The following is a 20,640-nucleotide window of genomic DNA, read 5'->3' as shown; positions in this document are numbered from 1 at the left end:
CGATCAACGGCCCACGCGACGCCAACGCTCTTATCCGCGCCGAACCGCACGATTTCAATCCGAAGGCTCGTGTTCTATCGCCATGTGATCAAATCTCCACCGTACATTAATCGATGAACGACACCCACTCATCTCCATCGCAGATCACAGATCCGATGGCTAGCAGCCCTCTACTACCTCACAACCCCAACAGACGGCGGCGCGGGACTGGTGGCCATGCAGACCATGACGGCGGCATCGACGAGAAGCACCCATCGAGGCCGAGCTCCCCAACGGTCACAGCTGGGCGAAAAAGTAGGCGCAGGCAATGCATAACTCGAGAGTGGCATTATTACCGGAGATTAAAGCAGTAGGGAAGCTCTCCGAGCTCGCTCTGGTCCGCGACACGGCCGGACGATGGCGCCTGCGCAGCCTTCAACGCCCGGCGAGGGTCCCGGTCCGCTCCACACCTCACGCACAGGGAAGTCCCTGAACGTCCAGTACGCGACTCCGTTGAGCACTCTCTCGGCGGCAACACTCATGTACTCTCTCTCCTACTAACTCATGGCCATGGCGAGGCCATCGGTGCGGACCAGGGCATCAAAACTGCAAGGCGGTGCCCTAGATTCTTATACCCAGGGCGGTCTATATACCCCGAGCCCCCGAACGCATCAGAGACGGCCATGGCTAGCTGGTGATCCCGGTTTGTCGTAACAACCCGTCGCAGCTTCACGGTGATTTCGGTAAGAGGTTGGAGCTGACAAAGTGACCCCACCCGGTGGTGTCAGACGACGTATAGTGCGGCGAAGAGGATGACGAGTGGACCCCATCCCCCGACGGCACGGGCACACGTGCCAGCAACCGCTCGCGCGCATCAACACCAGGATGCGCCTGGCGACGTGGGGTCGCTGCGCAGTGAAGGAAGCAGACATGTGGGCCCCGTGCGCAAGTGAGCGCCCGCGGTGGGAACATGGGCTGGCGCGAGGTGGTGTGAGATGGGCCAGAATGGAGGTGCATGGCCCATTTAGTTGGTTTTGTTTTATTCTTTTATTTTCTACTCCTTTTCCCCTTTTTCTATATTTTCAATTATGAATTCACATTTAAGTTCAAACTTTGTGACTCATCATTTACATACTATATTTGTGCCATTAAAAGTACTAAGTTTGAATATAATTTTTTGTATATATTATTTATATTTTCCTATCCCTTCTCCTTTCCTTATTTTTAAAACCCTAATTTTAAATTTAGGGTTTAATTCAACTTCTAGTAATTATTATCTTATTATTATTATCATTATTATTTTATGTACTGCACAAACACATAAAACTCCAACAAGATGCACTTTCTTTTATTTTTGTATCATTTGTTTTTTTAATCACTATTAATTATATGTGTGCTCTTTTTATGATGCAAATAGGGCACATAAAATAAGGAAATCCAATATAGTATTATACATTTTGGGTATTACAAATCCTACCCCCCTTAACAAGAATCTCGTCCTCGAGATTTAAGAAGGTCTAGGGAAAAGATAGGGAAAATCTATTCGAAGCTCTTCTTCTCTTTCCCATGTTTCTTCATCTTCTCTATGGTGACTCCATTGCACTTTGCACATCTTTATCACCTTATTTATCGTAACTCAAGTCAAAGTGTCAAGAATCTTGATCGGATACTCCGTGTAAGTCAAATCACCCTGGACACTGAGCTCCTCCATTGGTAACTGTTCCTCAGGGACACGGAGGCACTTCTTAAGTTGAGACATATGGAAAACTTTATGCACATCAGATAGTTTATCAGGTAGCTCGAGTTGATAGGCCATCTCTCCAACTCGCCTAAAAACTCTAAATGGTCCAATAAAGTGAGGGAACAATCTGCCTTTGACTTTAAATCTTCTCTTTCCACGAAGTGGTGACACCTTGAGATACACATAATCTCCTTCCTCAAATTTCAGTGGTCTTCTTCTATTATCAGCGTAGCTCTTTTACCTGGTCTGAGCTACCCTCAAATTCTCCCGAATTATACGGACTTGTTCTTCTGCCTCTTGAATCAGTTCAGGCCCAAAGAACTGTCTTCCTCTAGTCTAGTCCAAAAATAGAGGAGTCATGCATTTCCTGTCATACAGAGTCTCGAACGGTGACATCTTCAGACTCGCATGTTAACTAGTATATGAGAACTCAGCATAAGGTAGACTCTTGTCCCAACTACTACCATGCTGAAGGGTACAAGCTCTCAACATGTCTTCCAATACTTGATTAGTCCTTTTAGTCTATCCATCAGTCTAAGGATGGTAGGCCAAACTAAAATTCAACTTCGTATCCATATTCTCATGAAAACTTTTCCAAAATCTGGAGGTAAACTGTGATCCTCTATACAAAATGATCTTCTTCGGTACACCGTGTTGAGGTACAATCCGAGCCATACATAACTCAGCCAATTGAGATCACTTATAAGTAGTCTTGACCGGAATGAAATGAGCCACTTTAGTCAATCTATTCACAATCACCCATATAGCATCATATCCTTTCTGGGTGCAAGGCAATCCAGTAATAAAATCCATACCAATCTCTTCCCACTTCCACTCGGGTATCTTCAGTGGGTGCAGTAGTCCAGCTGGCCTCTGGTGTTCAGCCTTAACTCTTTGACACACATCGCACATAGCCACATGTGTAGCCGCATCACTCTTCAATCCATACCACTAGTATTTCTGCTTCAAATCTTGATACATCTTGGTACTACCAGGATGAATAGAATAATCCAAGTCACGGGCTTCCTTTAAAATAGTCTCACGAAGGCTTTCAATCTTATGGACTCATATCCAATCCTTGAACCATACTATGCATTGCTCGTCTTCCGTAAATTCTGGAACTCGACCTTCAGTAATCAAATCCTTAATCTCTTGTATTTTAGCATCACCAATTTGTCCTTTGCGGAATTCTCGCTCCAAGGTAGGTTTCACATCAATAGTAACTTCTTCAGTGTGAGCAACTATCCCCAGGTTAAGTCTCCTGAAATCCTCAACGATCTCATCGGGTAGCTGGGCAACAACAGCTGAATGAACATGCTCCTTTCGACTCAAGGCATCTGCAACCAAATTTGCTTGCCCGGGTGATAGTGAATCTCCAAATCATAATCCTTAATAAGTTCCAACCAACGGTGTTGCCTAAGGTTGAGATCCTTCTGAGTGAATACATACTTCAAACTCTTATGATCCGTATACACTTGACATTTGGTTCCCATAATATAATGTCTCCAAATCTTAAGCGCATGCACAATGGCTGCCAGTTCTAAGTCATGTGTGGGGTAGTTCAATTCATGTTTTCGCAACTGACGAGACGCGTAGGCGATCACATGTCCTTCTTGCATGAGCACACATCCTAAGCCTTGGCCACATGCATCACAATAAATATCAAATCCCTTCTGTATAAATAGAACCGGTGCTCCCCCAAGGTGAGGAATCCGAACGAATGTACCCAGCCTCTTGTAATTCCATTAATTGCTTCTTAAGTTCCTTTAGCTCTTCTACGGACATCATGTATGGCCGTTTAGAAATAGGGGCAGTCTTAGGTAAGGGATTAATGACAAACTCAACTTCCATATCTGGTGGCATCCCTAATAACTCCTCTGGAAAGACATCCGGAAAATCCCTAACTGCACGGGTGTTGTCACCCACCAACTTCTCATCTACTAAGAATGCCGCTAGTCTGATGGTGGTAGTTACTGCAACTTCAACTTCAAATCTTTGTCCTTTGGAACTGGTGAGTTCTACGGTTCCTTTAGCATAGTGTATAAATTGCCTTTACCTTTCTTAACCATGACATACCAAGGATCACGTCTATAGTGCTCTCTTCTAACACTATAGGGGTAGCCCATCTGGGTTAGAAACACAAGGTAAGAAAGGAAGAATTGTAGACAAGGCGAGTAATTACGAGAAATGTTACTGCGAGGGAATTTATTAGCTAAGTGTGTCGCCTACTAAAGCTAATACCTTACCTTATGGTGGTACATGCTAAGATGCCCGTCTATACTATTCCAATCAATCAAAGAAGCAAATCAAGCATTGATCATCAGAACAATCAACCAACATTTTTAAATATAGAAAATAGTTATAATTTTGTCTTAGGCCTCCTATCTCTTAAAAAGATCATAAGTGTAGGATTCCAAGGTGTGAAATCCATCATGTCTTGGAGTAGAAAAGGTATGAATGATCAGAGTAGAACAGTAGAAGGTGAGACAGGATCAATATAAGTATAAAAAGAATCAGAGTAAGGTAAGTATAGAATGAATCAGAATAAGGTAAGTAGGTAAGGGTTTTGTCCATTTCTATCTAGGTTTCGTCCTACAGTCAACATTTCCTCTGATACCACTTCTGTCACACCCGGCTTTAAGGAACAAAGCCAGGTGCATCTCATACATGCGCCAAGAAGACAACATATATAATAACAGAGTGTATAGAGATAAATGTCATAATAAAATCAGAGTACTTATTACATAGCGGAAGTCTTAAAAAATAAAAGATAAATACAACAGGATCTAAAATCCATCCTTGGCGCCAGAAAGTCAACTAGGAGACGGCGACCTAGACCTCTCACGAACACAGCGCAACATCCACCATGCGCCTCATCCAGTGCTACCTGTTCTCGACCTGTGTGGGGGGTGTGAGACAGCAAGGGTGAGCTCACACATGTTCATCGCTCAACAAGTTGTGGGGAATAATATGACATGAACTCACCAAAGGTGGGAGCTCATGAAGTGTAAGGCTTACCAAAGAGAATGGTTAAAGCTGAGCATTGCTTTTAAAGTTGGTCAAAATTTTATTAGCAGTTACTAAGTGTAAGTGAATACCAAACCATAATAATATAATAGAACAAAATTAATAATAAACCCATGCATATGCAAATGACAAAATTGAATTTAGGTTCCATAATTTAATCATCGGAGAGTCCTGAGCTGCTCATGACCGTGAGCTCGACTAGTATACTAGTTTTACACTCTGTAGAGGTTGTACCCTTTACCCACAAGTCGTGTATCCCATGTCGCCAGGGTTAGCTAGGCCCTTAGACACTACCGAGGTGAATGGCTAGGGATCCACTACGAGGCCTTTACAAAGTTCCACTAGCTTCCGAAAACCCGCTACAGTTTATGGGAAGAGCACTTGCAAGAATCCCTCGTCTGACTGCCATCGCAGCAAAATCAACCCGAGAACCTCCTTGCATGCAACTCCCCTACTGCCCTTGCCCCTTTCGGGTAAGGTAGTCTTCCACTAGCTTTCCTAATTAGTTAGCCAAGGGGTCCCATTCCTCCCTTGTGGTGGCACGTGTTTCACAAGTTAAGCTCCATGTTCCAATTAACAATAAAATAATGATCTTGACATGAACATAAATAGAATAACAAAATAACTAGAACATGGATATAATGAATGATTATCCCAAAACTATATAAAGCAATAGCAAAAACTACCCATGTGATTCAGGGGCAAACAAGGTAATGAGATAAACAATCTAGGGTGACCTATTGGGTCCCATCAAAATTAAACCTATGCATCGTAAATGATTATAAAGAACATTATTGGGTAACAAAAGTGAATCAAGGGCACAACTTGCCTGGCACTTGAGATTCCAGGTACCAACTTGCTTTTCAGATGACACGTGTCCTCGCGCTAGTCGTAGCAATACAAGCAAACATGGTATAGACAAAATTAACATCACACCAAACATAAGAACAAACTGAATAATAATGATCTACGCGTTTCTACGAGACTAACGCAACTTGAACGGATCAAATCGGAGTTAAAACGGAGAAGTTATGAATTTCCTAGGGTTTTATGTATTTTGATATAAGATTAAGTAGGAAATTAATTTTATTATTGTTTTCATGTCAAAACAGAGGTACCATGTGATAAACAATAATATTACAAAATTATAGAAATTGGAATGAATAAATTTAGACTAAGTATGCATTTTCTATGAATTAAACACATTCTAGCATTTATTTTTACACTAAAATTCAATTTCTATAAGCTTTTCCTGATTTTTCTAATCTTCTGGACTGGGCGCATTAATACAGAGAAGTTCAGGGATCTCGGTGCAATAATCTCAAGACTCAGACTACCTACCCTGGACCGCGGGTTTATTAACAGATATTCTAGGGGCTCTTTACAAAACTGACCACAACCAAAGGGGTATTGTGAAGTACTGGTCGTGCGATCACGGATGGAGGGCTAAGATTACACGTGAGGGCGTTGCGATGAGAACAGGCGCGCGGTTTGGTCTCGACCACACATCGAACGATCAACGGCCCACGCGACGCCAACGCTATTATCCGCGTCGAACCGCACGATTTCAATCCGAAGGCTCGTGTTCTATCGCCATGTGATCAAATCTCCACCGTACATTAATCGATGAACGACACCCACTCATCTCCATCGCAGATCACAGATCCGATGGCTAGCAGCCCTCTTCTACCTCACAACCCCAACAGACGGTGGCGTGGGACTGGTGGCCATGCAGACCACGACGGCGGCATCGACGAGAAGCACCCATCGAGGCCGAGCTCCCCAACGGTCACAGCTGGGCGAAAAAGTAGGCGCAGGCAATGCATAACTCGAGAGTGGCATTATTACTGGAGATTAAAGCAGTAGGGAAGCTCTCCGAGCTTGCTCTGGTCCACAACACGGCCGGACGACGGCGCCCGCGCAGCCTTCAATGCCCGGCGAGGGTCTCGGTCCGCTCCACACCTCACGCACAGGGAAGTCCCTGAACGTCCAGTACGCGACTCCGTTGAGCACTCTCCCGGCGGCAACACTCATGTACTCTCTCTCCTACTAACTCATGGCCATGGCGAGGCCATCGACGCGGACCAGGGCATCGAAACTGCAAGGCGGCGCCCTAGATTCTTATACCCAGGGTGGTCTATATACCCCGAGCCCCCGAACGCATCAGAGACGGCCATGGCTAGCTGGTGATCCCGGTTTGTCGCAACAACCCGTCGCAGCTTCACGGTGATTTTGGTAAGAGGTTGGAGCTGACAAAGTGACCCCACCCGGTGGTGTCAGATGGCGTATAGTGCGGCGAAGAGGATGACGAGTGGACCCCATCCCCCGACGGCACGGGCCCACGTGCCAGCAACCGCTCGCGCGCATCAACACCAGGATGCGCCTGGCGACGTGGGGTCGCTGCGTAGTGAAGGAAGCAGACATATGGGCCCCGTGCGCAAGTGAGCGCCCGCGGTGGGAACATGGGCTGGCACGAGGTGGTGTGAGATGGGCCAGAATGGAGGTGCATGGCCCATTTAGTTGGTTTCGTTTTATTCTTTTATTTTCTACTCCTTTTCCCCTTTTTTCTATATTTTCAATTATGAATTCACATTTAAGTTCAAACTTTGTGACTCATCATTTACATACTATATTTGTGCCATTAAAAGTACTAAGTTTGAATATAATTATTTGTATATATTATTTATATTTTCCTATCCCTTCTCCTTTCCTTATTTTTAAAACCCTAATTTTAAATTTAGGGTTTAATTCAACTTCTAGTGATTATTATCTTATTATTATTATCATTATTATTTTATGTACTGCACAAACACATAGAACTCCAACAAGATGCACTTTCTTTTATTTTTGTATCATTTGTTTTTTAAATCACTATTAATTATATGTGTGCTCTTTTTATGATGCAAATAGGGCACATAAAATAAGGAAATCCAATATAGTATTATACATTTTGGGTATCACAGCAGCTAAAAGGACAAGACAAGAATCCAGTACCCACACACTTTTTAGAATGGGTGATCAGCAGTTGACTGACTCATGACTTTTAGTAGAGAAGTAATATTATGTACACCACCATAGTAGCTAAATACCATATAGTTATGCAAGGAGTGAGTAAAAATTTCCAAGCACCTCATACTTGAAATATTTGTGAGCTTAAACCCGTGTTATTTTGTTGCCCTGAATGATGTTTCGTAGGAGATACAAGAATGTTGCCACATAATAATGACAAGAACAAATATGACATAAATTATAAGAATAGTTGTTAAAAGCAAAATCCATATAATGACAGAACCAACAATAGTCTATTTCTCATTCACAAAGTGAGAATTAGGTAAAATATTGTTCATTCATAAAATAAATTATAATAATGTCCTTTTGCACTGAATCATATTGATTAATGCTCAACTTGCCCAAACATCTTTCCAGAGGCATAAAAGCTAACTTATTTTAAAATCAGTAAAGTTTATCTATAATGAACTTCCACCATGCAACAACAATATAGCGTGTTCAAGGGAGGAAAACACCAACACAACTAAAAAATATCACAAGTGCAATGGCTCAACACAAATTGCTTGTGCGAACTCTAACATAGTAAGTTTAACTTTTTCCTAATCCTTTCTTAATTGCACTTGATGAACAATTTCGATGTTTGACTTGGAAATATGATTACCTCGTTGGTGTAATAAACATTGTGTGCCTTGAAAGCCTTGGTCGGGATGAATTGTGTGGTGGTCCTTAGATTCCATGCCCTGATGACCAGCCTGCGGATCAGCGAAACCATCACGTCAGCTAGTAAATCAACAACTGAGATCCAGTAGAGATACACTTGAAGATGCAAATTTGACTATAAACTAAGCATCATAGGAGGTTACTGGATCTAGATCACTCGGATCCAGCGAACCCTCTGAGCAAACCGAGGAACAAACCGGGAGGGAATTAGGGTGGGATGAGATGCACAACTTCAAGATGCCCCACGCCACTGAGGACGCTAGGCTCTCCATGCCTACGATGGCAGTGAGGATGATGAGCACTCGGTGGATGTTGTGCGGTGCCGCGAACAGCAGCACGACACGCCGTAGATGTTGCAGATGACGACGTCTGTTAAGAGCAGAGGGGGTTAGGGTTTGGGTGCTCGTGGCGATGCACAAATATGGTACCAAACAAATGAACCTAGGCACACAACTCCATCTCAACCTGTTGCAGCTGCTCCCGTTGCCAAACGGCACTCTGCAAGCGCTACTGCAAGATCTCCTCGCTGAGCCCTCCAATATGATTAATGGTGATGGTGCCAAAGTCATCCAGTTCATCCACCCGTTCCTACGCCCACAACAACATGAAAAGTCAGACAACTGTAGTTCACCCCTTTTTGCAATTTGTCCTCTACAGTAGTTGCACCAACAATGATCAACTCTCTTTCAATCAACTCATAGCGTTCAAGTTGCAACTCTATTTGTTTGATTAGAGGTCTTGCTTTAAGAAACTCAGCATTCCAAGAAGAATATTCTAATTCATCAAGCACCCTGTATGATAGTGCCAATGTTCGCAAGCCCGCCTCACCACATTCATTCAGGTGCCTAGTTGTATCAACTTCATACATTCTTCAATTTTTTGCCAGCCTATCAAATATGATGTTGCTTGGTTGGAACAAAGAACGATCAAGTATAGGCAAGCTGAAGCCAAAAAAGTAGTGGCATTGAAAAAGATAGAACAAACAGGGCAAGCATGTTGACATCACCAAGTATTCAGGTGTAAAATTTGCTTCTTAACATTTTTAAGCTAATAAAAAAATTCAAAATCTGAGTGCAGATGGCTTGATGTACATGCTTAGCCAAAAATAATTCCAAAGAGAATCACCATTTTTTTAATAAAATGGTACAGATCCTACCTGTATGCGCCTTTGCAAAATAGAAAATGGTAATGGATCCAAATGACTGCAGTGAAGTGATCATGTCAGATATCAAGCTACCAACAAGTCCAATGGTGACAATGTCACCTTTATATCTATACCTAAATGTGCCTTCTCTAAAAAATAAAGCAGTAGAGATTAGATGCCATGTACATATAGATATTTAAATTCAGTGACCTACAACGTAGCAAGCATTTTAATAGCCATCCATTAGATGGACGCATGGGTTCCTACTGAATAAGAAAAAATAACAACAAACCACAATAGCATACTGGTTCAGACACTGCCAGGAATAATCCAGGATGCGGATGCAACCAAAGAAAACAACAAGATTTTGACTATCTGCGTTCTGGTTAATGTACCAGTTTTATCAGACAAAATTGTATGAACCCGACCAAGTTCCTCATTGGCTCATTCAAGTTTGATGTACGCACCTGAGTGGTATTGCCAGTCTCCTCATCAAACATATGAATATCCCAGTTAATGAAATGTGCTTGCAATACCTTCACAAGTTCAATCGAGACATACAAGATTGGAATCAGATACCTGTAAGGAATGGGAGTCATGATTAGTTGGAATATCCTAGAAAGAGCAGGGCATGATGGATCATCTAGCTTATTGCTTTACTGTGACTGCAAGTACCACCAGTGGGGAAAATCTAAATTGATCCGCACAACGAATCCAATTGGTTAGAAGTTCCATTTTGCATAAATGATCCTTAAAAAACATAACAAGTCACCACCGTGTAATGGCAGTCTAAAAAACACTATTGTGGTGGCAGTAATGAGTAGCTACGGTTATTGTGGACGCTACGGAGCATTTCCTACCTTGCACATTCACAACACTGAAACGAATGTAACAGATGCTAGTAGTCAGGGCCAAGACTTACTTCAGTAAACCAACCCTCCATAGAAATGGAGGCATCCTTCTCAAATCGGAACCACTCACGAGTCATGAGTACCGCCCGCTCCGCGAATCGCTCAAACACCACCTTGACGACGCCCGGTCCACGCTGCCGCGGGACCGCAACAGATTTGGGAAACTTGAGAAAGAAATGGAGCAGACAATAGGAGGGGAACAAGCTGCAACTCACCGCTGTGTCGTTGGCTGCTCTTCCTCCATGGTCTGGTGGCCGAGCGCAGGCTGAGGCACCCTCCATCGCGCCCGTTGCGCTCCCCCGTGGCAAGAAACTTGGCGCCCTCCACCGCGCGCAGGGGGCGTCGTGGAGGTCAAGGCGGACCTCCATATGGCAACGGTTGGGATCGACGGTGCGACGGTTGCGTGCGCAGGGATGAGTGAGGAGGAGGTGTAGTGTGTGAGGCAAGGAGACCCAAACACGAGCGAAGATCGGGGAAGTGCAGGGGGCCTGCCGGAGAGGGAGCGGTTGCTGCGATGCTCACGTGGAGGGCGAGGGGGTTTGGCCACGCGGGCGTGGGTAGCGGCAACGGATGACACGGACGGTGCAGATTTACTGGAGGCAGAATGCAGAACAGGAGGGGCAGCCTACCCCCTTACCTTCTTCATAGTAGTAGAGATATAAAGGACAAAACATAGTCTTATGTATGGCACTATCAGATAATGGATTTTAGAGCCAACTTTACTCATGGCTTGTGGCTTAAAGCCTCAAATTTGGAGTGGAGTAGAGATGTATAAAGCCCGCGACACCAAAGGTCGCTTTCATGGTCTCTTACTAGCCCAGTCCAGTCCGCTTTATATGGGCTCAGGCTAGCCCGACACAAATAGGTGGACCAGGCCTAGACAAAGAAGTGAACCTGTTGGGCTAGCCTGGTTCGCTTTAACGCTCAGTATATTACGCCCACTTTTTTCGTGTTTATCCGCTTTTAACTTATTGTACAAATAGCTCCTTCGTTCTTAGCAGACTGCTTTTTCCGTGCTTACCGGGCCAACTCGTACCGTTTAGGCCCATAGCAGGCCGGGTCCATGCAGAGAAATGAGTTTGCGAGCCTTGAAGGCTCGGCCCAGTTTTCTAACCATGCCTGGCGACCTAGGCCCTAACAGGGCGGGTGGCTCGTTTGTACATCTCTAGAGTGGAGTTTGTACATCTCTAGAGTGGAGGCAACGAACATTACTCACTTTTAGGGGTGTTTGGCATGGTGTACTCACTTTTAGGGGTGTTTGGCATGGTGGAGCAAAACTCTAAGAGGAAACTATCCAGAGTTAGTCAAACAGCCTAACTCTAGAGCTGCAAACTTCATGGAATTTTAGGAGTTGCAGTATAATTCTTTAGAGTACATCTTTTATTGCTCTGAAATATTTTAAAAACAGTTTAGACATGAAGTTTAAAGATATTTATTTGCCACGACTATTGGGGTTTTGAGGACCTCTCTTGTGTGTGCAGGTGAAGTAAGTTCTATAAAAGTTATTAGGTAATCGATAGTGATTTCACACAATATTTGACCGGTGATCCTCTTATATTCACCTCATTAAATAAGAAAGTAGATTATCAAAAAATATTACATTTGTAAATAACTCATTTTAAATACGCTTCTAGCTGCTCTTTTAGCTAATTTTATTATCCATCGAAAATATGGTATCTTATAGCGGAAAGGTATATTAAAAATGTTCATCATTATTTTTCATAGAATTTTGTATTACAAAAGTTAACTTATTATCCAATGAATAAAAAATAATAATGGAAATGTGCAATCCATTTTCAACCATAAGTTATATATGATGTTCACTATAGATATGACCATAAAATTCAACTTGTGTTGTTGTACATGAAAAAACGAACAAAAATATGTTCAAAAGTAAACTGGACCAATTGGAACAGTTGCACGATAAATTGAATCAAAAAATTACTTTAAATGGTTTCGTCGGACAAACCTCCCTACAATGACCCAACCCGGCAGTCAAGAAGACATGACCAGACACTGAGACACTGCATCTACGGTAGAGCTATAATTAAACGTTGCTCAAGAAACGCAAACATGGGCACCGATCAGAATCAGATGAACTAGAAGGTTGCCTGATTGCTTCAAACATACTGGATTATGGTGTCCTGTCCTGTCCTGTACCCATGCTTGGATTGGACCAATCACCTAACGAAAGCTTTTGCCTTTTCCTGTCGAGAGAAAACCCAAGATCTACCTCCTCCCGGTTCCTCGCCGATCGAGATCTACCCCCAATCCCTTCTCCCCCTCCAGGCGACGGGCGCCGGAGGCCGACGGCGACGGGGCAGCACATTGCCTCTGATTGATTGATCGACAGAAGTCTCGCGACCCGGCCCCCGCTTCGCCGTGATCCGGCGACCCAACGAGCCGAGCCGAGCCGAGCCGAGCAGAGCAGCTCGTCGCCGAGCACCGAAATGGGGTCGTTCAACGGCCACGTCCTGCCGGGGACGCTGTTCCTGGCGGTGGGCTTGTGGCGGGTGTGGTCCAGCGTCGCGCGCTTCGCCGCCGACCCGCCGGCGTTCCGCGTCCGCACGTGGAACCCCCTCCCCAAGGGCCCCCGCCTGCTGGAGCTCTACTTGGTGGCCGGCGGCGCGTTCCTGGACATGTGCCTGGAGCTCGGCGGCGGCATCCTCGCCGGCGGCGCCCGGGTCGGCCCGGACAGCCTCATCTACCTCGAGCACGCCGGCATGCTGCTCATGTTCTTCCTCTTCGGCGCGCTCGCCCTCCTCTCCCAGAAGACAAGGTCTGTCGCCACATTTCTCCACCGTGGATCCGCGCACTCTTTTCTCGATGGATCGATCGAGTTCCCAAAGTTGGTACAGTTTGTGTGAAATTCGTGCCACCGAACTGAGGCATGCATGATGTGCTGTCAAAGGTCACATTTTTGAATGCATTGTCAGTTCCAGTACGCTCTCGATATCTCATAAAGCTCTGCATCACAGCAGGTACCTGCCGCTGACCGACGGCGAGCTGAGCCTAGTGGCAGCGACGGCATTCACGTCAGAGCTGCTTCTCTTCTCCTACCACTCCGCCACCCACACGGGGCTAGAGGGCTACTACCACCACCTCCTGGTCCTCCTCATCGGCCTCTGCATCCTCTCCACCGTCCTGGGCGCGCTCTCGCCGGCGAGCTTCCCCGCCGACCTCGCCGCCGGCGTGCTCCTCACGCTGCAAGGGCTGTGGTTCTACCAGACGGCGCTCACGCTGTACGGGCCCATGCTCCCGGCCGAGTGCGGCGTGGACGCCGACGGCCACGTCGACTGCCGCAGCCGCGCCGCGGAGGAGCGCGCCGAGCAGCTGGCCAACCTGCAGCTGTTCGGGGTCGTGTTCGTCGCTTTCGTCTACGTGCTTGGGTGCTACGCCGTCGCGGCAGCGAGGTACGGGCACCCGGACCTCGCGGCGATGCATGACGAGCACGCCGCGGCATACGAGTGCCGTGGCGGGGTTGGCTCCAGGACCGAGGTCGAGTGTGTGGCTGTGTAGTGTTCGGATGGAGATTTTGAGGCCAGATGATTTAACATCTCTGCATAATTCTTTATTTTTAGAATCACTCCGTTTACGTATAATCAATCCAAACAATAAAAAAAATTTAAAAAAAAAGCTTGATATGCAGCCGCATGAGAGGTTGATGGCGTGAGCGTAATGGCCTGTTTGGACGGCTTCTTTGAATCCCTCTACGTGAATCCAAAAATTCTCAAAGCGGAAAAAAGTTGTTAGCCTTTCTGTGAAGATCCCCTTGCAAAAACAACGGCGTGTGGTCTGACAGTGACATGGGAGAAGGGAGTGGAGGTAGCATAATAGTTGATGAATTTAGCCCCAAACGTTCGCGCAATAATGGATTGGTCCACTACAGTCAATTAAGTTTCTTTAAGGCAGGCGATCGTGCATCCAATGTCGCGAACAAGATCTTGCACCGCATCCCTCCTAGCTCCCTCGTTCAGACCCCTGACATTCCTGCAATATGGTATTGTGAAATAGCAATCCTGCAAAACCAGTGTTCCCAACGACGGCCTGGCAAAGAGCTAGTTATAATATGACGTAAAATAGCAATCCTGCTTCTTTTCTCTCTTTTACAAAAGAACAAATTTTGTTTTGGTTCAGAAAAAAACAAGAAAGATAGAAAATGCATTTATATATTAAATCTTCACTTAAACAAACCTGCTGATCGAAGAGTTGGAACGGTTTCTCTGTATCTGTCTAGCGCTTCTTCGAATCCATTGCATGGGTTCTCTAGATAAAAGCTGAATACCTCATGATCATGAGTTGATGCTGCTAAGAAGAAAACAGAAGTACCGCATCAACTGTTGGATTAATGTGCGTTTGATCTAAATTAATATTCAATAATAGTTAATACTAAACACTCACTTCAATGCTACGATGTACTAATACTTTAGTACTATACCACAAGTTTAAGAGACAAATCAATCAACTTAAATAAGTAGACCATTAGTGCATCTAATGAGAAGTTAAGAAAACGATGAAGAACTGCCACACGCGTGCGCCGTCGGCCGGGCCGTGGCCCTTGGTCCGAATATTCCTTCCTGACGGTTGCGTATTTGACTGGAGTGATGACCGTCCATTAGTGTCATCTGTTACTGGTCGTTTCCTTTGTTATGACTAGTAACAAACGGGTTGTAATGACTGTTGACTAGTAACGGACGTCTCTGATGGCGTCGGTTTCTAGCTGACTATAACGACTGTCAGTTTCTAGCTCTGATGACAACCGTTACTATCCGTTCGCCTCCCTCTGCGCATGTACCAATACGGAGGAGGTGAAGCTACTTCTGGACACACACACAAACAGTCTCAGACGCGTTGCACACAGCCCATTCTCGTCTCACCTTCTGCGAGCACAGAGAGTATTGGAGAGCATGCCCCCAAAATCACCATCCGTAGAGCTACACTTGCACGGGTGTGCGGGCGATCGGTTTATTTGGGGAGCGTACTCGCGACTGCTCGCTTCATCCGCTCGACCAGGGCTGATTAGGTTCCTCGTCGCCGGCGCCGTTCGAGGGACTGCACTGCGTATATCTGCCTGCATCGACTGCATACGACTACATCGAACATACACACGAGATGTCTCGTGTGAATGAAGCCACTGATGCCTTGAGCATCGGTCCCTCCACATGGTACACTCTGATCTTTGTATCTGTGCATGTTTTACTATTGTTTACTGCTTATGTGAGTAGTGACACACATATGCACATACATGTCATTACATACATCACACTGATTTTCTGGATTTAATTAAAACTGATATGCCTATTTATCTAGCATCAACACTATGATTTAAACATGTTATTATAAACCCATTGTTGACGCCTTTTCGGAGCGCCAAATACTCAAGAAGAACCGGCGGCGGTGCTCTCTGCACAGGGGCGGACGGTCCGCGCGCGGGGCCGGACGGTCCGCGGCCTGGTGTGAGGCGCGGTGGTATTCTCTACGCAGGGGCGGACTGTCCACGGCCAGGGGCCGGACGGTCCGCGGCCTGGTGCGCAGCTGAGGCTTCTCTGCCTGACGGCCGGACGGTCCGCACCCTGGTGGCCGGACGGTCCGCGCGTACGCAGAGGCGGCGGAAGTCGCCGGCGGCGCCTGGATCTCGCTCCCGGGAGGGACCCCGTCGGGGAGAAGAGATCCTAGGTGGTGTCTAGGCTCGGGCCGGCCGACCTAGACTCCTCTAATCGACGTAGAGCCGAAGAGAGACGAAGAATTTGGGGATTGAGAGGCTAAACCTAAACTAGACTAGAACTACTCCTAGGATAAAATGCGAATAAAAGTTGTATTGATTCGATTGTTGATGATTACAAATCGGCCGTAGACCTCTCTATTTATAGAGGAGGGGGGCTGGACCCTTTACACAACTGATTCCGAGCTAATCCCGCGAATATAGCTAACAACCGTAGCACAAAACTCGGAACCCTAATCTGTTCTGCGCACGCGCGGACCGTCCGGCCCACAGGCGCGGACCGTCCGGACCGCGGACCGTCCGGCCTCAGGGCCGGACCGTCCGCTGCTCATTTTTGGTTCGAACATATGCCCCCCTGCCTTTTGGTGGAGCTGGGCGAACCAAAAGCAACTAACTCGATGTGATCACATCGGTTCTCTTAGGCATCTTGCCACATACTAGGATGGTACTGTTTGAGGAAACGCCCATTCAAAGCTTTTGGTAAATCCTTGCCTTGTAATGTTTGTAGCAAATAGGCGTTACCAGACATTACCTGTTTTACTTTATAAGGACCCTCCCAGCTTGGCGACCATTTTCCAAACTTCCGGTCTTTATTCCTTAGAGGCAAGATGGTCTTCCACACCAGATCCCCTACTTGAAATGACTTTGCTTTGACCTTCTTATTGTAGGCCCTGGCTACCATGATCTTGTCCTTTTCTATCGCTCCCAAAGCTATCATCCTCTTGTCGGTCACCTCATCAATATTATCCATCATTGAATCATAATAATCAGTAGCAGTTAGATCATTTTGTCTGGCAAACCTGACAGCATTCAAACTTATTTCCACAGGTAACACTGCTTCCTGCCCATAGACAAGCTCAAAAGGAGATACTTTAGTAGCACTATGTTTAGATATTCTATGAGCCCATAAAGCTTCAGACAAAATCTTATGCCAATGTTTAGGATTATCAGATACCTTCTTCTTTATCAAATTAATCAACGTCCTATTACTAGACTCGGCCTGTCCATTGGCCTGAGCATAATATGGAGACGAATTAAGCAGCTTAATTCTGTATAATTCAGCAAATTCACGCACCTCTTTTGACATAAAAGAAGTACCTTGATCTGTAGTCAAGGTCTGGGGGATGCCGAATCTATGAATAATATGCTCAGTTATGAACTCAATTACCTCCTTGTGTGTCATGTTCTTTAGAGCAACGGCTTCAGTCCATTTGGTGAAATAGTCAGTGGCAACTAACACAAACCGATGCCCCTTTGATGATGAAGGATGAATTTCTCCAATAAAGTCTAATCCCCATCCTCTGAATGGCCAAGGCTTGATGATAGGATGTAATTCGGCTGCAGGGACCAACTGTAGGTCGCCGAATTTTTGACACACTTGGCACCCCTTGTAGTACTTGAAACAATCAGCTGTCATACTAGGCCAATAAAAACCAGACCTTCGCAACAACCACTTCATCTTTGGAGCTGATTGATGGGTACCACAAATTCCTTCATGTACTTCGGCCATAGCTAATATAGCATCATCTGGGCCCAAGCACTTAAGCAGGACATCATTAACCGTTCGGCGGTAAAGTTCATCACTCATCAAAACATACTTGAAAGCTGTTCGCCGAATGTTCTTATCTGTCCTGATATTGGGATTTTGCAAATAATTAAGTATAGGTGTCCTCCAATCACTTGCATCGGCTTCGTTGTCAGCCGAATCAATTAAGAGAACCTTTCTGGTAACCTCGGACGGTCCGGCGTCAACACGCGGACGGTCCGTGACCTGGGAATTTGGCTTTGCACTGGTTATCAGATTTTCAGTTTTGTGAAATTTCCCTCTCTTTATCCGATAACCCGATGCATCTTGTGCCAAGTCGTTAGCTCTATGATTCTCAACTCTAGAGATATGCCGAATACTGAATTCGTCAAAAGAATAGATTATGCTCCAACATTTCTCAAGATAACTATTTAGAGTACCATCAAGACATTGATATTCTCCTAACACTTGTTGGACAACCAGCTGAGAATCACCAAATACCTTCACATGTTTTACTCCCATACCATTTAAAAGTTCTAAACCGAATAGGAGGGCCTCATATTCAGCTTGATTATTAGTGCAATACGTTTTCAATCGGCTAGAGAAGTCAAAGGAGACATTACTTGGTGAAACAAGCACAATGCCGATTCCTTGCCCTTCATTGCAAACCGACCCATCAAAATATAAAGTCCAAGGAGTAATAGTGAGGTATGATATGTCTAGTTCATGAATACCATTAACCTGATGTTCTACAATAAAATCCGCTACGACTTGGCCTTTCATAGATTTCAATGGTTCATAAGCCAAGTCATATTCTATGAGTGCATAAGCCCACTTACCAATTCTACCACTCATAATTGGGTTATGCAACATGTACATGATTACGTCGGCTTGACCAGAAACAGTGCAATGACTAGACAGTAAATAACATCTACATTTGGTGCATGCATAAAACAAGCATAAGCATAACTTTTCAATAAAAGTGTACCTTGTTTCAGCATCCACCAACCTTCGGCTTAGATATGTCACCACATGCTCTTTCCCCTCAGTTTCTTGTGTCAGAACAGCCCCAATAACCTTGTCTTCAGCTGCAATGTATAATCTGAATGGTGCTCCTACTTGCGGTGCTTTTAACACGGGAGCCGAAGACAAGTATTTTTTAATGAGATCAAATGCTTCCTGCTGCTCTGCCCCCCAAGTGAATTCAGCATCATTCTTAAGCCGAAGGATAGGGGTGAAGGCATCAATCTTCCCGACTAAGTTAGAAATAAACCTTCGTAAATAATTCACCTTGCCGAGAAACCTCTGCACTTCGACCTTACACGTCGGAGGCCCCACATTCCGAATAGACTTGATTCGGTCAGGGTCTATTTCTATACCATGTTCATGGATGATAAATCCTAAAAACTTACCAGCCGACACTCCAAAAGCACATTTACGTGGGTTCATTTTTAAACCATACCGACGCATTTTATCAAAGGCTTTGCACAAATCAGCTATATGAGAACTAAACTCAGCCGATTTGACTACGATATCATCAATGTAGACTTCCACAGTGTTTCCTAACAACTCATGGAAGATCAGATTCATAGCCCTCTGATAAGTAGCACCAGCATTTTTAAGACCGAATGTCATGACAACCCATTCAAATAAACCAATGAAGCCTGGACATATAAAGGTCGTTTTAGACGCATCTTCTTCGGCCATGAAAATCTGATTATATCCGGCATTACCATCAAGGAAGCTAATAATTCTATTTCCTGATGCATTATTGATTAGTGTGTCGGCTATGGGCATGGGATATTCATCTTTAGGAGTTGCTTTATTTAAATTACGAAAATCAATGCATACTCTAAGCTTACCTGACTCCTTCTTTTCCACTGGCACAATATTGGAGACCCACTCTGCGTATCTGCAAGGTCTAATAAAATTAGCTTCTAGCAGCCGGTGGATTTCGTCCTTGATTCGTGGGAGAAGATCTGGACGAAATGTTCTAGCTTTCTGCTTGAAAGGTCTGAAACCAGGCTTAATAGGCAGCCGATGTTCGACAATTTCTCGGCTTAGTCCAGGCATTTCAGTGTAATTCCAAGCAAAACAATCTGAATATTCCTTCAATAGACCGATCATCTCATTTCTAGAATCGGTCTCCAGGGTCTTGTTTACAAAAGTCGGCCTTGGAGTTTTACCATCTCCTATGTCAATCTCCTCCAAAGGATCGGCCGATGTAAACCCCTGTCCTAGTTTATCAAGATCTCTGAATTCCTCTATCATGTCCCCCACAGAGGAATCAGACGATCTTTGTGTAATGGCGGACTTTCTGGTCTCGGGGACCGGATCATCCGTAATACTGTCTTTTCGCTGTGGTAGATGTTCGGTCTTAAAGTCCGAACTCTTTTGTGAAAGACCAGACCATCCGGCCTTGGTGGCCGAACTGTCCGTGACCAAAGACTCATGAACTTTGTGTGTATTCACCATTTAACTTTATTTAGGATTTAGCCGATTCTCCATCGGCTCTAGCATTACAGGAATGAAACCTTTCTTATCTATACTTATGAATTGATAATCAGAAAAGTCTACTCCTGTGAGACATGTAGCAGTCTCATAAGTCCAGAGTACAGGGGCATCAGCCACAACGATGCAGGCCGATACATCAGCATGTACTTGTTCTATGTCATCGCCTACCCATTGTATCAGCATTTGATGTAATGTAGAAGGTATACATTGATTGGCGTGAATCCAATCTCTGCCTAGGATTAAACTGTAATTTCCTTCTACATCAGCGACGAAGAATGCAGCAGCAAGGGTCTTAGTCCCGATGGTTAATTCAACGGACGTGACTCCCCTGGCTTTGATCGAACTATC

General features: G+C 45.0%; 1 protein-coding gene across 2 annotated transcripts; it reads left to right on the top strand.

Moving 5' to 3' along the window:
• Positions 1-12,531: 12,531 nt before the first annotated feature.
• LOC100191315 (uncharacterized) lies at positions 12,532-14,146 on the top strand. 2 transcript variants are annotated; one of them, XM_023300219.2, is made up of 2 exons: positions 12,532-13,310; positions 13,510-14,146. In XM_023300219.2, exons 1-2 carry the CDS (start codon positions 12,982-12,984, stop codon positions 14,048-14,050), a joined length of 870 nt encoding a protein of 289 aa, XP_023155987.1. In that variant the 5' UTR covers positions 12,532-12,981; the 3' UTR covers positions 14,051-14,146. The 2 variants fall into 2 exon arrangements, with proteins under 2 accessions (XP_023155987.1, NP_001338975.1); NM_001352046.1 differs by having other exon boundaries at positions 12,797-13,310; positions 13,513-14,095.
• Positions 14,147-20,640: the final 6,494 nt, after the last annotated feature.

Source organism: Zea mays, chromosome 6, assembly GCF_902167145.1.
Source record: "Zea mays cultivar B73 chromosome 6, Zm-B73-REFERENCE-NAM-5.0, whole genome shotgun sequence".
Lineage (NCBI taxonomy): Eukaryota > Viridiplantae > Streptophyta > Magnoliopsida > Poales > Poaceae > Zea > Zea mays.
The sequence above is the reverse complement of the archived record's forward strand: the minus strand, read 5'-3'. Positions and strand labels throughout refer to the sequence as shown.

Excerpts from the sequence above, each read along its gene's own strand:
- LOC100191315 (XM_023300219.2), top strand. The coding sequence starts at position 12,982 with ATGGGGTCGTTCAACGGCCACGTCCTGCCGGGGACGCTGTTCCTGGCG. Across the intron at positions 13,311-13,509 it reads CTCCTCTCCCAGAAGACAAG|CAGGTACCTGCCGCTGACCG; the intron begins GTCTGTCGCCAC and ends TCTGCATCACAG.